This window comes from Formica exsecta, unplaced genomic scaffold (genome assembly GCF_003651465.1).
Source record: "Formica exsecta isolate Colony F162 unplaced genomic scaffold, ASM365146v1 scaffold1093, whole genome shotgun sequence".
Lineage (NCBI taxonomy): Eukaryota > Metazoa > Arthropoda > Insecta > Hymenoptera > Formicidae > Formica > Formica exsecta.
In genome coordinates, this window is record NW_021848432.1 from 109734 (window position 1) to 124570 (window position 14837).

Here is a 14837-nt window from a genome sequence, read left to right on the forward strand (position 1 = left end):
ATATTATAAATAATAGAGAAGATAATAATTTTTCTTAATAAAATAAAAATTTATAAGGTAATAACAATTATTTAACTCTTTAGAATAATAAATAAAATATTTGAGTTTCTTATTTATTGCACTCTTTAGCTATATATGGTGATAAAGTTAATGTCAGTGTTCATTGCATTTAATATTCCGTTGCACCGCAGGATTAAAGGCCTTCTTTTGTGTTACACATGCGAAACTCATAACCCGACAGCCATATTTTGTATCTCATTCAATATATGAAGACGTGAGTCATTATATCATCAGGCGTTACTGCTTGTCGATCATCGTGATATTCTAATTAACCTTATGTAGACATAGATGACTATCGATTATAGCAAAATATAAACTATGTTACGATAATTGATAGTTTAGAAGTACTTATGTGTATATAGATTTTATGTGCGCAATACCATAATTATATTACTTTTTATTGTTTTACAGTCATGTAGAAAATGAAAAACATTATCATTGTAATGTTCTAACACAATTTACGTTTATGATATTAATGATTGATATTAAGATCTATCGCATGAATTACATTTAAATATGCTAAAGCGATAGAGATAATATTTACAAGTTGTCAGTATAATGAGAGATTTTCAATATGAAAATTTATGACTATGGAAATGTATGAGATTATGCAAATTATTGCAATTTAATCTATAAATAAACTTGCACTTTATGATAAACTATAGGCGGAAATACTGGAGGAATATCGAGACTCCTCTTATAAATTCAAGGAGATAGATTATAAGTGACAGGAGAATGTATAAACTATACGTAACAAGTTCAATGTAGAAATATCTCTTGAGTGTAATTCAATGCTCGTTAATCTCACACGTTTCTCGTATTTCATATTTCTTTCATATGCGCGATATACGATAATTACGACAATCTAGACGAAATTTGTATCGATTTATTCGAAACACGGCAGTTTGTACACGTCATACCATTTACGCTATATTATCTCGATAGATGTAATTTTCATCAAATGATATAGGTCATATGTCACGCATGAATATGTGCTAACGTTCTTTTACGTCAAATGAAAAAGTAGTGATGAGATACACAAATATACGCCCGCCGTTGCCGCCACCGCTCCTTCCAACGAGAGTATTTTATCGGTTGTCTTTACGAGTTCTGGCACGGCAACGTTACATCAAACACAATATTATATGTGTATATACATACATACATACATACATACATACATACATACATACATACATACATACATACATACATACATACATACATACATACATACATACATACATACATACATACATACATACATACATACATACATACATACATACATACATACATACATACATACATACATACATACATACATACATACATACATACATACATACATACATACATACATACATACATACATACATACATACATACATACATACATACATACATACATACATACATACATACATACATACATACATACATACATACATACATACATACATACATACATACATACATACATACATACATACATACATACATACATACATACATACATACATACATACATACATACATACATACATACATACATACATACATACATACATACATACATACATACATACATACATACATACATACATACATACATACATACATACATACATACATACATACATACATACATACATACATACATACATACATACATACATACATACATACATACATACATACATACATACATACATACATACATACATACATACATACATACATACATACATACATACATACATACATACATACATACATACATACATACATACATACATACATACATACATACATACATACATACATACATACATACATACATACATACATACATACATACATACATACATACATACATACATACATACATACATACATACATACATACATACATACATACATACATACATACATACATACATACATACATACATACATACATACATACATACATACATACATACATACATACATACATACATACATACATACATATATATACCTGAAAATGGTGGTCACAGTTAATGCGTTGGCCGGTTGTTCGAATAATGGATTGCTGTTAAAGCATGTATATTAAAGAGGAAGGCACGATACGACTTTCCGCTCGTCGTTAAATCATTAAGAAAAGAAAATTGTGCTATATATAGGGTCGTCGCTAACAATCGAGGTCAGCGACTGAGAGACATGAACTACATTGTTCAGGAAATTGACCGTGAATTAAATTATGAATCTCGATTAAAGCTTAAATGAAAGAATACGCGGTTATTGATTAATACTTTTTAAAGTATTTGTTCGCGTTATACTTTTGTTTACGCACGGTCTTAAAACATTGGCTTTGTTTGGAACGGCGCCAATTTAATTCTCCATTACGATTACATCGGTGATTACTATTTACAGTCCAATTATAAATGCTCCGTCGAAGAAAGAGAGATCAGTAGCATCTCGCGAGAACGTCGAACGTTTGTTCGCGACTTTCACATCTTCACGAAACTGTCCAAAGATCATGGAAAATCGATGATGAATGAAACTTTGATCCTGCTCGTATCTCGTCCATCCATTTATTGTATTGTAAACACATGCGTATGCAGGTAAACTATTATGCGGCTGCGGCGGCGGCGATGGCTGTTTACTGGGTAAAGTAGTCGTATAAGCCTGAGTGCGGAGAGTTCAACGACCGGTATAAATTAAAGCGCCGCTCGGATTTCAATGCCACGGCCTTACTCAAGGCCGTCGCACTCGTAGAAAATCAACGGTACATTTGCGCCGGCATTCGCAACAATAAATTGTATACGAATGCGACGCGAATGATCGAGTACCGCTTTCCGCAAAACTAACGCCCTGAGATTGAGAATTTGCTTCTTTTCGCGATAATTCGCTCATTAAACTGTAATTTCTAGAGAAAAGCTTGTGCAATAGTGCTCTAATATATTTGTTTTGGCTATATAATAGTAGCAAAAAACTATCAAAATTAAAAAAAGAACATTTTTTACGTTTATACTATTTGAAAACTCAAATAAATAAATCCGAATTATAAAAGGAATTAAAGTATCACAAAATAATATGGTCTTTGTAAAAGAAAATAGTTGTAATTAATATTTTTCCTAATTTGTGACAAAAACTTTTGATCGTGAATTTTGATCCCTGAAATCAACTGCAAGAAACAAAAAAAGACAAGTAATTTGCAGAAAGAGAGAGATAATATTTTTCTACAATTTCTAGTAAATAACTTTTAAACGAGTAATAAGTCTAATAAGATTTAATTGTAAATCAAGTTTTGCACAAATATTTATCAGAGTTTTCTTTATATATGTGAAAATTTTTATTTCGTTGGCAATGTTTTGTTTTGTCAAATTTGTCAATAAGTGCTACAATACGAGATTTTCCCTAAGAATCAATACTAACTTTAAGCTTAAATAATTTCTAAATTATTAAGAGAATTGTGCCCAAGTTTTGCACACTCAGGAGAAATAGTAGAACAGTCTACGAAATTTTCATGCTTTTATCAATGTTTTGACATATGACACATACATTCTTAAACAATAGAAAAAATTTTCTTTAGTTTTTTTCTTGAAAAAACGTTTTCTTTCTTTTTTTAGAGGTAAATTGTGGGGTTATAAAAAGAGAGAAAAAAATAAAGAAATTTATATTTTTTATTTGAATGTTAACTTTAACTCTTATATAAAGCGTTTGAAAAGAATGGTTAGTTTTTGTTAATGTCTGTACAATTGATGTTATCGTAACAAGTTCTTGGCATCCGTGAATTATTTTCATCGCACACTTAATTTCTAACATTATAACATGCATGCACGATTTATTCAATTACATTACTTATCCGCTCTTGCGTTGCAAAACACTTCGTTATCGTTATTAACAACGCGCATAACAGTTAACATGATAATGCGATTTGAGAGGTAGGTCAATTACATAGAATTAAAATGAATAAAAACTGGCTTATTTTAGTACCTCTGTGCAGATTTAATTCAAGTAAAAATACATAATTATAAATGAAGAGAATTTATTCGCGCTTATTGCGACTATTTTTGCTTTATTTCGAATGTTCAAAATATTTCGTGTTGAGAAATATTTTACAAAATTATCGCGATGTATTTCTGCGCTTTTTGTAAACATTTACGTTGCACGTGTAACGAAATCATTTCTCAACAAGTAATGTATTTATTTATCGCGTGCAAGATTTACATGCGTATTCGCCTCGATCTTTATATGATTCTTGCTGGGAATATGTGTATGTGCGTGTGTGTATATTTTGTTTTGCACGATAGAGCGCAATAATAAATTATTACTTTAACATATGGCATATTATCATGCAAACAAATGGCATATATAGCTCCCAGGTAATTAATTAATTTACTCAAATCATCGCAGGACTTTGACGCACTATTAGTAGACGCACTATTATTGATCCTAACTTACTAACTAGTAAGTTAGGATCAATGTGAGCACCGATCTATATAAAACAGTTATCACACATTGTTCGCGCAATATGACAAAATTGAAGGGATCAGTATCATTGAATGAAATAACAAAGAATAACATGAAATTGGATTTCACAAAGCACGAATGACTTTGTGTTATAGGGAATAGAGATTACAATGCCGTTTAGATTGTTTTGCAGATTGATTTTCGCTACAATGGATATTTTTCAAATTTTCTAAATTGACGTTTCGCTTTAGATTACAATATATCGTATAATCGATATATTATCAATCTTATTGATTTTGCTCGTACACAAACATCCTTTTAAACATTTAATGCGCTTTCTCGAAATAATGTCGTTGACTCGAGCATTATTTATCGATCCACGAATACATACACACACACACACACACACACAAAATATATGTAACACATAAGTAAGGATACCATAAATTCATAGCCTCGTTCACATTCAAATTTCTCCGATTTTAATTTTAGCATATTGGCCCCGAGGCGACAGCGCGGCGTCATCGCTTTTCGGTGGGATACCGGGTGGTTATGGCTTGGGGGCCCACCATTTGCCGTCGGCTTACGCTATTCTGGGCCGGGGGGGTTCTGCGCCTGGCTTTGGGGGTCACACACCAGCCTCGGCGCCACCCCCATCTCCGTATCCCCACAGTAGCCTTGGTACACTCAGCGTGGCTGCCAGTCAAGCTGCAAGTTTGGGTAAGTAAATTTTCCGTCAACCCTCGTTTTTTACTCCCCCTTATTCTTGCTTTCATCCTGTTCTTCTTCCGCGTGAGATTATAATCCGTTTCTAAAGTTTCGTCGATTATCATGGCTCTACACGTCATAAATACGGAAATAAACATTGCTTCTTCTTGGAAGCGTGTTTCTTACAAGGCTGTTTTCGTGATAATTTGGGATCGTTTGACTAACATTGAACGCGACATGTGTAGTAAACGTAGCGGAATGCCGTTAAATTTTCAGGCAACGGCACAATCAAAAATATTTCACACAACGGTGCTTAATATTTCAAGTTGCCAAAATTATCAATTGAATAAGTATTTAAAATTTCAGTAGGCTGTACATTTTTATCGATAATCAATATAGATCGATGATAAATAATTGTAATGTTTAGTTTATGCGAACGCTGATTTAAATAAACATTATTAGAAATCTTAAATTTTCATCTAAAGTCTGTTGTATTTTTTTACAAAGAGATTAGAAATATTTATTACATCTTTTATATATCTACATATTACTTTGTCACGATTACGTTCTAAAAAGTTATCCTTTATATCTCGTTGTGAATATAACAATCGAGCCATGTCGAGCCGCAGTTTAAGATCGAATTTTACGGACCGAGCGGATTTACGGAACGCACGAAGGTATTCGTTCATATTGTAGGCATCAATCCAGCAGCCAGTGCATGGTGGACAATGGCCTCTCATCTGGCGGCGCAGGACTACATCGCGAGGCTACAAGGAGCAGCAGGACTCCCTGGATTTCCGCCCGGTACCGAGAGCCTCCTGCCGCCCTATCCCGCCTCTCTACTTAATCCCCCGTCCCTCTCGTCCCACAAGTCCAGTAAGTGTAAGTAATAACGATCGGCAACATTGCATGATACGATGCTCGAGAAACTGTCCGCCTCCGTACGCTTAATCCTCGATCATCGAGTCCTTTCGAAATAACAACGTCACTCAGAATAGTCGGACCACATATATCCTTAACAGTCTTGTTTCTTTTTAACGGCTAAACTTGTGCGACAACGTACTCCGCGAAATATGATTTTTAATTCCTAGACTTGTTATTTTTTCGATATTTTTATATTCCTAAAATTTGTCCGAGTTAATATATTCTTTCTTCTGATTTTACATATTTGCTCTTTTAATTTATTATTATAATTATCTTCTATTTTGTATATTTATAAATATTTTATCGTTTTATATCTTGTCATTTATATTTCAAGTTACAATAATATAATTCTAGAGTCGCCCTTATTTCTCTTCAAGTTTCGAGTTATAAACGAAATTAGTTGTTAATGAGATAAGAACTTGAAACTAGACTTGTGAAAGTTCATAACAATCAGAAAGTTCCGAGACAATCGCCGGTCGTTGATCTTGTATTGAGACGAGAATGCGGACATTTTTCGGTGACAATTTAAATTACATAAATTCGAGATGTTCACTGTTGTGTATGTTTTTACGACCAAGCAGCTAAGTCAAGCAAGAGTCACAAGACACCAGCTAGCAGTAGTAGCTCAACGACGCCGAGTATGACGAGTAGCAGTCTACCTGTGTCCACTCAAGTACCGGTGACATCTTCTCATCATAGCACCCCGGTCAGCAGTACACCAAATTCGCAAACGAATGTCGTCAGGTGAGAACCTTGCGTGTTTCTAATTGTAATAACGTATACAGTACAAGATTGTAGAATTATCTTTCATGCTATCATTTTTCTTATTGCGAGACAGTTCCGCGAAGGAAGGAAGGTGAATATATTAAGTCTATTACGCAATAGATTTGCTTTATAACGTTTTATGATACGCACGCAATTTACACAATTTAAGAATATTTATATTAACTGTAAGCCCAGATTATAGAGACTTTAATAAAACTAGATTCGTAAATTTCATTTTTTGCGATATTTTTTCTCGTTATCGCATAATTTTATTCTCAATTGTTGCTGAAAATAAATAATGTCATAATGACATTTTCTCCAGTGATCCTAGCAGTATATTGGGAGGTGTGCGTCTACCTCCTGATACGGAGATTATCAAATACACGTCGAGTATAGTCGGCCCGAAGGTTCCCGGGACGACAAACCGCGGCAGGAAGAAGACAATATCCTTGGACACTCCCAGCGTCAGCGTACATCCGCCGCCCGTCCCTGCTCTTAGCGCGCATCAGACAAACACGACGTCATCCTCGTCGCTGATGATGGAACCGAGAAAATATAATCGCACGGGGGTACGTTCAAGCGCCATTCGCATTTATCGTGATTTTAAAATACCCTAATTGCATAGAATTATACAAGGAGTTATAATACATTACATATTTGTCATTTATATAACAGGGTGTCTACCCCCTGGAAAAACATAAAAAACTTGGAATTCTCAGAGAATTTTTTTGTACCTGAAGAAATCAGGGAATTCTTATGAAATTTTATGGGACTCGGGAAATTTAAAAATTAAATTCTCTCTTACCTATATATATATATATCTATCTATATATCTATCTCTGTTTATGTGTTCAATGTCTTAACAAAAAATTGAATATGCAATATATATTCTTTATTTTAATTTTTAGTGATAAAAAATAAAAATGTTATGCAAGTTAAAAAATTTTATCTTAACGAAAGCTATTCAATTTTGTTTTTAGTACATTTGTAAAAATTTAGCACTTGAAACTTAAAATGCTTTGTGTTTTTCCTTTGTGTGAGTGAAAAACGTTAGAAAACGCGTACAATAAAAGAATTTATTTGAGGAAATTGCACCAAAAAATCTTCAAAATATTCTTTTTACCTGGAATTTTGAACAAAAATACCTGGAAGATCAGGGAATTTTTTTACAAGATTTGAGTAGACACCCTATATAATTTATACTTTTTATAAATGATATACTATGAATACTCTCTTGAGAAAGCTAACTAATAACGCTAAATATAACGCATACTTTATATTTGATATAAAAACCTGTAATGCGCAGTACATTGCATAACACTCAAAAAAATGTCTTGCTGATATAGGTAGATTTCTAGGTGTCACAGCAAAAATTTATCGCTATTTTTTGTATCTGTTAGAATATTGTCTGTTACATATAGAATTTATAGCAGCAATATTCTAATAATATCTTCTAGAAAATTTAGGTCCCATTGCCAAATGTTAATCACTGCATTGGATAAATATGAGTTTCGATACTACAGCTAAACGATCTTTGTGAGAAATATAATTGCCAATTATAACTGCAGCATCGAAAAATTGAGAAAAATTGTTTAAAAGAGCTAGATAGATTGAGCGCGTTATACAAATATGTTAGACGTGAGGATTATATATTCATTTGTTTCTTGCCGCTAATCTTTTCTGTATACCACAGCCAAACTTTATAACAAGTATGATTGGCCTTAACATGGATAGGCGCCACAGAAAAACATTCTTTCTAAATTTCACAAACAGTTCAGATATAAATTCTGTCTCTGTCACTTAGATTGATTAAATGCGAAACATATGCGATATCACAGTATTTGCTAATCATTTATGTACCTCAGTTAATTTTGCGCACCAAGCAATACCACTTTTTTGAGTGAATTATTATGCATTCTATCTTTTCTTAGACCGACTCGAACGAGTACAGAGATTCAGTAGATCGAGTAGAAGTGATCAAACTACCGGCTCATTCGACTAATGGCTCCGTTCTGTCGGCACCTCCAACGTACACTAGTAGTAGTAGCAGCAGCAGCAGTAGCAGCAACGCCAACAACAACGTCAACGATGCGGATGCGCCCCTAAATCTCTCTCTGAAACCCGCCACGACGAATAATAGCTCGTCGATTTCTTGTAGTCAGCCGCTCAGTCAGCTCAGTAATTTAAGCCAGTCATTACTTGCCTCCGATCGAACATGTAAGTATAACAAATGCGGCGCGGTGCGGCTTGTTTCCGATCGTTGTCGTTTTAAAAAAGTTGTTGTAAGGCGTAGAAATATCGCGTATTTTTATTTGGTGAAGAAACTGTTTTGAAATAGGAAAGTAAAAAGTTGATAATATTTTCGTAAACGTTATAATCTCAGTTCATCCGTTTGAATTTCTACATCTCTTAAAGTCGGTCTTTCAAAAACTTGTTACAAGATTTATGAGCAGTAATTGAAGTAAATTGATTTAAACTAAAATTAATATTAAATTAATAAATTAATTGTCAAATCTAAAATACCGAAATAAAATCATTTAATTTAGTAACTATAAGAAGAGGAAAGGAGATAACCAATAGAATTGCTCTATTTCTTTTATTCTGTACTATTTCTAAAAGCTGCCAAGACATTCACTATTTATTACATTCACAAAAGTGAAAATGTAAGTCGAGAACTTCACTGGAAAAGTTAGTTTTTTTTTTTTTTTTAAATTAAACTATTTTTCAGAGGATGAAGTAAAAATTTATTCTTTTTATTTTTCGGAGAAACCAATTTTTTTCTAAAGATATTTAATTTTATTGACCAAACTATAACTGACCGAATTATCACAGCGAGACGAAAACCTGGACCTAAGCCGAGAAGAGTGCCGCAGAATTCGGTGCCGGTCCCGGCGTCGCCTAGTCCCTCCTTAGCGCAATTCTTTGCCGCCGCGGATTCGCCACAACGGCCGAGTAGCGGTAGCGAGGAAAGCGAGAGTGCGAGCACTGCCACCCACCACAAGGACGGTAGGCCGCGAAATCTCGGCCGCGGTGTGTCGAAGCCTAAGAAAAACACGGTAGCGTCGCTGCTGGCCCAGAGCAGAGCTTTAGGGATAAAACCCACCCCGACCTTGGATCCAAGTGTGCCATTGTCTCACCAAGTATCGTTGCTGAAAACGAATATACTGGCGCACCAAATGCACGCTTCCGCGACCGCCAGCCAAAATGATGACAAACACCAGGTAAAACTCAGGCGCCACGGAATTCAAACGAGATTTTTTTATTGTCGCTGTTAATTTTGGCACGTTATAATTGATGCGTTGTTGCTGCGATAATTAATAGAATTCTTTTTTTATTCTGACTTTTGTAATTATCTAATTTTTATACATCTTTACGGATTATCTTTTGTTAAAGTACTATCACTTGCTAACGAAGATACAGAAGAAGAAGCGACCTCGACCAATTCGTGCTTCGTGGGCGAGGAGCCATGTTCGTTTTTCTTTTTTTTTTTTTACTTATGATTTCGCACTAAAACTATTCTTCCTATATAGAAATCTTTGCAGGAAAAAATGAAAAACAAGTTATTGGAGGTCTCCGGAGAGGAGAGTAATATGGACGTGACCAGCGAGAGCGGCAGTAACACCGATGTTGTCACGGATACCGATGACGATAATGCGGAAGGTACACCTAGCGCGAAGAGGAGAAAGCTCAGGCCCAGCGAGAGAGACCTTCAAATGCCGCTGGAGCGCGGCTGGAAGCGTGAAACGGTTATCAAGGGGCTGGGGAAGACGGGAGTGATAAAAGGCGACGTGTCGTATTACAGTCCTTGCGGGAAAACTTTTAGGAGCAGTCCCGATCTCGTGAAGGTTGGTTGCGACATATTACTACTGCTAATGGAGTACATTATCAAAAATGATTCGTATAATAAAGCTGTTGAAAGTTCGAAGATACTTTGCTAAACTATCTGTCGTTGCTTTTTTTATTATCGTGCTATCAATGTTGCTACATATATAAAATAAGGAAATAATGTACTGAAAGAGATATAAAAGTTAGATTGGTTAGATTATTCGGCTCTTTTTTGAAAGATGTTTATTTTCTGATTTAAGTTTCTGGAGCATCAGAATCCTGCCGAGTTAACGACCGCCAATTTCTCGTTTTCGTCCCGTCCGTTGGTCGGAGAATTTCTGCAGCCAACGATGGGTCTGGCGGAGGCTGAGTTTGTCAGACTCGGCGCCCAAGAAGTAGCGAGGAGATTAGAGGAGCTGAAAGTGGCTAGTAGCTTCAGAGACGGACGAACGAATAATCAGTACGAGAGAGACAAGTTGGCTTATGCCAAGAAGGTCGCAAAGGAAGAAGCATTACGGCACAAGGAACAAATTAGGTAAGGCATTTGATTATGCAAAATATACACTTTTTAATATACGATTTTTATTCTTATTATCCAACTGCAAAATTGCCAAAATAAGATTTTTAAAAAGTTTCTAAGAAGTCAAAGAAATTTCTAAAAAGACAAAAGGTTTATGTTAAAACATAGAGATAGAATCAATATATATTAAATTATTATCTGATTTTAATCACTTTATAAAATTACGAAAAATTAATGATTGCCGATAATAGTCGAAATAATAAATCATAAAGTTTATTGAAGTGCCAATCTCGCTATAAAAACGGTTATTTATTCATTTATCGCGCTGCGTCGAATTTTATTATTTAAAGCGGAGTTTCAGGATTGCAAAACATTGGTGTTTAATTAGCGTGCATTAATTTCTTCGGCTTTAAGATTATTACGTGTAACAGTAAATGCTATCGCGAATGAAAACCCGACAATCCGAATGTCACGGTTTACTATATTAATACAGAACTTGATTTCGCGTTCGTAAAATTTATGAACATATAGTTGCAAGCGAAACTTGATTAATGATTTGTTCGAGCGTTTTTATCGCTTGTGGGTATAATGCAAACTTAATGGTATCCTCATTCACCGTAGGCTTATTAAAGAGCAGGAGAAGACTGAACGACAGGAAGCTGTGAGACGGGAACGGGAGATCAGAACTCAGCAGCTGCTCGAGGTAAGTCAATATCTAGCACCGAATTTCCTTCACGTTTGTCTCGATCTCGTTGTTTCATTCACACAAAAAAAAAACTGTTCTCTTATTCTATTTGGGATACCTACGTTTTTTTGTATTTTGTCCACCTGTCGTGCGTGTCGCATGCTCTCTCTGTGTGTGTCGTATTTATATATATATACATATATATATTATCTCCATATATATATATATACATCTGTCTATATATACATATTATACGATCTCTTTTAATGAATATTCTTGTATAGAAAAACTCTCTTATACTATATATCCGTTCAACAACCCTCTTACAACCCCTATTGTCCCAGGACACATGAGACACCTTTAGCCAACCAAAATAACCGCTAGCGATAGTGACAGGAGAACCCAGCATGTCCTCCCACCTGTCTTTTATTTGATTTTCACCCTTTTCTAATTTTGCCAAATTATTATTCGCTTTGAGCGTTTGTCCATTCTAAAATTCGTTGAGGACTGAGCGACGATTTCATCTTTTTTATCAATTAAAAAATTACCATAAAAAAAAGAACAAGAAAAATAGAAAAAAGTTGCGCTGAGATTTTTTTATATATCCAGATTATTTAACAAGAGGAATAAAAGTTTTATTTCTCTCTCTCTCTTTTATGGTTAACTACATCTTTTTGGCGTATGTTCAAAAATACATAAAAGCTGAATTTTTTAACTTTGAATGTAAGAATCGTGAATAAATTAATATGGATGCCAGTATTGGTTTGAATTTCAAAATTCTGTGCGCGATATTTGATGTATTTTTAAACAATTCCATGCGTTTTCAATCGATACTGCTTGATGTTTTTGTAAACAGAGAGAGAGAGAGAGAGAGAGAGAAAGAGAGAGCGAGAGAGAGAAAGAGGTATCGTTGATATATTTATTTTACTTCTGATTATTTTTATCTGCTTGATCGCGAATAATGGCGATAAGTAATTATATGTAATGGAGAGTTGCGCTTTTGACAGAGGAAAATTTACGTTACAAAAAAGTATTTGATATTAAAATATAACGTGATAAGATACAAAGGACGGACTGTATCCAACATTTGATTTTTAGTTAAAATTATGATTTTAATTGATCTTTCTCCATTTCTATGCGTTAGCCATAAGAATAAAGTGTACAATTATTCATATTTCTCTTTTAATCGTGTAAGATAATCAATTATACTTTTAACGAAATAATATAAAGTTCATAATGCGGAACTTATTTCTACAAAGTCAAAGTGTAAAATCGAAATTAAATGAAGAATTTTCTTATTTTTGCTGAGAAATATTTCTCATCCGGTGCACATCGGATTCCTTTAAAATTTTTAATTTTAATTAAAATCTCATACCTAAAGATATATTGTAATATATTAGAATGCTTACTTATGATAAAGACTGATCGACGTATTTTGAAAATTTTTCTCCACAAGGAAAAACCTCAACGAAGTAGAGGCGCGCGCGATTGTAGAGATTTCAAAAGTCCATCCATTGTGATAGTCCTCCAAAACTACCCATCGCGGAATCCTTCGCGCAAGCCAGATTACCATCCTATCCCCCTCAATCACTGTCACTCGTTCGTTCATCTGTTCCCTCGCATTCACACACGCATTCCACATCCACACGCACATCACTTGCCCAAACATACACACAGAGTCCGTGCAATTTGAAGGAGACGTCAGACGACACAATAGTGTAGTAACTGTAGCTACACGTGAGTTCACATGTAGTGGAGAACGCGCGAGAAATAGGGATGCCCAGATCGTATATAAGTGATCCTAATCGTTTTTTTTTTCCTGGGACGTAGAAGGAATATGTGAAACAAATGTACGTTATCGATGCATATTGCATTTAGAGGGATTAATTAATTGGTATAATTTCATAAGATATTGATGTTAATTAAAAACGATATTATTTTATGTGTGTTATTGTGTTGTTGTTACGTTGTGTAAAACATTATTCGAAAAATAGTCGAAAAATTATTTTCTATTTATTTAATGTGTTTATAATTATTAATAAGTACGTCGCGCGTATTTCCTTTTAAGTGGTTAACCGCTTTCATGTGCTTATAGTATCTGAAATTGGCTTTATCGAAATTATATATATTTTAGTTTTTTTAAAGACGACACGCGGAGTTCATAAAATCGCGATTACAAAAGCAATTAATGTGAACGCGATAATAATGCGGAAAAACTAATGCGTCTGCAGAATTAATTTTCCGATAATATTATTTTATTGTTTAATTTTATTCACGTAAAATATTCGATAGCGAGAAATTTTACATCTGATATTTTAATCTCGGAAAGGAATATTATTTATATATCTTGTGCATATAAGAGAGAAAGAGAAAAATATTTTACTCTCATATGATTTTATTTTTCGTATATTATCGTGTGTGATCCATTTGAGCTTCAAAATTACAACTCGTACACGGAATGACTGGTATTCGCCTAAAGTGACCTCCGCGTATCGTCGCGTTCCAATCCCCACCAATCGATCGCGAGCCGACCTGTCGCATGTGGTCGTTAAACGACCATCTTCCTTTCGATTAACGCGATCGATTATATATTGGGCATCCCTGAAACCACTACCAACGCAGGGTCGAAAGCGGCTCGCGTTCACGATCAAGCAGAAAATGAAGATCATCCAAGAGATCGAGCGCGGCAAAAGCAAGAGCGATGTGGCTCGCGAGCTGGGTCTTGCGAGCAGTACGGTCGCAACCATCTGGAAGAATCGCGAGAGCATCGCCGAGAGCTGGCGTAACCGGGACATGATGCAGCAGTCGGACGTCGAGGATGTGCCGTCGAAGAAGCCACCGCCGCCGCCGCCGCCGCCGCCTCCGCCGTCCATGTCGTCGTCCCTCGCG

At 34.9% G+C, this 14837-nt stretch overlaps 1 protein-coding gene across 1 annotated transcript in view; it reads left to right on the forward strand.

The window, feature by feature from the left end:
* The window catches only part of LOC115235273 (bromodomain adjacent to zinc finger domain protein 2B-like), a 90838-nt gene that overhangs the window by 61414 nt on the left and 14587 nt on the right, over positions 1-14837 (forward strand). The window contains 12 exon segments of the mRNA XM_029806941.1: positions 5014-5241; positions 5926-6111; positions 6735-6897; positions 6992-7009; positions 7241-7487; positions 8850-9135; positions 9751-10139; positions 10312-10386; positions 10461-10763; positions 11004-11278; positions 11885-11966; positions 14571-14837. Of these exon segments, the coding sequence (XP_029662801.1) occupies positions 5014-5241; positions 5926-6111; positions 6735-6897; positions 6992-7009; positions 7241-7487; positions 8850-9135; positions 9751-10139; positions 10312-10386; positions 10461-10763; positions 11004-11278; positions 11885-11966; positions 14571-14837 (2519 nt within the window).